The 2,416-nt window shown below is 38.9% G+C and overlaps 1 protein-coding gene across 3 annotated transcripts in view; it reads right to left on the bottom strand.

Moving 5' to 3' along the window:
• col22a1 (collagen, type XXII, alpha 1) overlaps positions 1-2,416 on the bottom strand; it is a 99,729-nt gene that overhangs the window by 60,928 nt on the left and 36,385 nt on the right. For all 3 annotated transcript variants that reach the window (XM_032534839.1, XM_032534840.1, XM_032534841.1), the window contains 2 exons: positions 1,455-1,508; positions 1,282-1,335 (listed from right to left, as the gene is read on the bottom strand). In XM_032534839.1, the coding sequence (XP_032390730.1) occupies positions 1,282-1,335; positions 1,455-1,508 (108 nt within the window). The remainder of the gene's footprint in view (positions 1-1,281; positions 1,336-1,454; positions 1,509-2,416) is intronic.

Raw genomic sequence — 2,416 nt, 5'->3', positions numbered from 1 at the left:
CCCCCCCCACCATTAAAGGTTCACACTCTTGTCTGTCATTGGCTGGAATGTGGTTTGTTGTATTTTGGTGCACAGCCTGTGCCCCTAGTGTTTGTTTGACGTCTCCCAAAACCGGGCTTTTTCACCGTGTATTCAGGGGACAGGCAGCTAGATGCCTACGATTTCAGAAAAATGAAATTGAGCTGAAACCATGTAGGAACTCATAGTGCACCTTTAAGGGACTTTCTGGGGCCTAATTCCACGTTACATAGCCTTCTTTCTCCCCTCATAATTATTACAGCCCCTGGAAGGCAATATCTAACTATAACATGTTAATAAGGGTTAATTGCTGCTTGTACAAATGGCCTACATAATTTTTGTTTTCGTAAAAGCCATGATCCTAAGACCATCAAGTTTTCTCAAAACATATTTTCTGTTACAATTCATGCTGACCTCACACCAAGAGATTTTTCAAGAGATGACACTGTCGAGTCTTGCTTTGGTGTAAGTTGGTCATTAAACTATGTCCGGGTCAGTCTTTTTCCCGTCTTGAGGTTCCAACAAAATCAACCGTGTTTGAGGTTATCATAAGTTATAAGTCAATAGCGAAGTTAAAACATAGCGACATTGTCAACAACCAATGGGTGAGCAGCAAAAAGGAAGCAGCAAACAGCTAGGGCTAAACGCTTAGCATAGCATGCCGATTTCAACCCTTCTGAAGCAAGGCTTTCGTAGAGTACCAGTACCTCAGATTTCTACTAAAGTACCGGACTTAGTTACATTCCACCACTGGATAGAACTCAACCAATCTTAATATGTGCTGTAAACACAGCCAGTACTCTGAAGCTTTGTGTCACTTTCTCTGTATAAAAATAGACTTAGAAATGCCCTGCTGTATAAACTATGGGATTTTGGAAAAAAGATAACTCTTAGAAACATGGCAAATCTTTTTGTTTCTCTATATGTATTTCTTTTTATTTGATTTTTATGACCTTTTTGCACACTAACACTTAAAATGCATTTTTTAATTTTGTATGTCTACATTATTGTATGTCCTTTGATTGTGGTGATTATATAAGCCGTTACTTCGATGTACTTAGTTTTTATGTTCTGTGAAACAAATACACTAAACTAAAATAAATCCAGAAACAACAGAGAGAGAACTGCATGTGTGCAGGTATTGAACAACTATGCTTTTTGTTGAGCATCTCCCTGGTACAGTACAGTGTCTGATCACTGAAGTGAGGAAGAAATGAGGAAAAAACATGTTCAGATAGTCTTCCATCAGAATGAGATTCTTACCCTCTGGCCAAACTCTCCGGGTTGCCCAGCTTCACCCTGTAGACCGGGAGGACCCTGAGGGAGAGAGTGTTCAGCTACCGTTAAAACAGCACAACCGGTGTGTTCATGAACTGCTGAACAGGTGGCTTTTCCACTACAACTAAAAAGAGGAAGTAATAAATCAAAATCCTTACTTGAGGCCCCGGGGGGCCCTCGGGCCCAGGAGGTCCAGGTGGTCCAGGATCTCCCTAAAACAGGTGAAACACATGAGTACTGTACGCATCACACATGACAAATGTTATACATAAAAAGACTTCTATGACTACATGAGATTACAGTTTACATGGTTTGGTTGAAATGGTCACAAATCCTTTAAAACTCTAAATCCATAAGGGCAGAAATAATCAACAGGGGGTCCGTGACCCCTAGATGGGCCTCAAAATTAGTGCAGGAGGGGCCGCCAAATAATGTCAATAAACATATGTTTGTATTTCTTTAAAAAAATGAGTATATGTCTGGAAATATCCATTAACATTAATCTCGGAATTGGAATGTAATTTAAAAAAAAAAAGTGTACTATGGTACACTTATGCTTAAGCCATTCATTTTCCTCCATACGGCCCAGTTTAATGCAACTGTATATATAGCAGGGCGTCCCGACTCTGTATCTTTTAGCTTAGGGGTCCATGGTCTAAAAAACCTCGAAGACCCCTGCATTAGAGCATGTACACTGAAATGGTATTATGTTCATTTGTTTAGTCCCTGGCAACCCATTCCCACTGAATGAATGACTTATTTAAATCAAACAATTAAAGGAATATAGATAAATAACATGCATACAAAAAAGGTATAACAAAACAAATGTCAACCCAACTTCATTATTCTAAAACCAATTGTCTGATGTGACCTCTTTATAGTTACATAACACAGGGAAGGGTACAAATATGGTGTAAACAGCATTATTAATGTTGAAACCTATTTTTAGTAAAGTTCACAGAATGAATTGCAATATTTCACCAGTAAAAGAAGAATTGCTTCATTGATTATTTGGTCCAGACAGAGAGACTGGGCAGTAATGACACAAAGATGATTTTAAAACCTTAAAAAGATTCAGGACCTATTTGTAGTAGGGCTGAAGCTCAGAAGTCTCCCCCCC

This window comes from Etheostoma spectabile, chromosome 14, assembly GCF_008692095.1.
Source record: "Etheostoma spectabile isolate EspeVRDwgs_2016 chromosome 14, UIUC_Espe_1.0, whole genome shotgun sequence".
Taxonomy (NCBI): domain Eukaryota; kingdom Metazoa; phylum Chordata; class Actinopteri; order Perciformes; family Percidae; genus Etheostoma; species Etheostoma spectabile.
The sequence above is the reverse complement of the archived record's forward strand: the minus strand, read 5'-3'. Positions and strand labels throughout refer to the sequence as shown.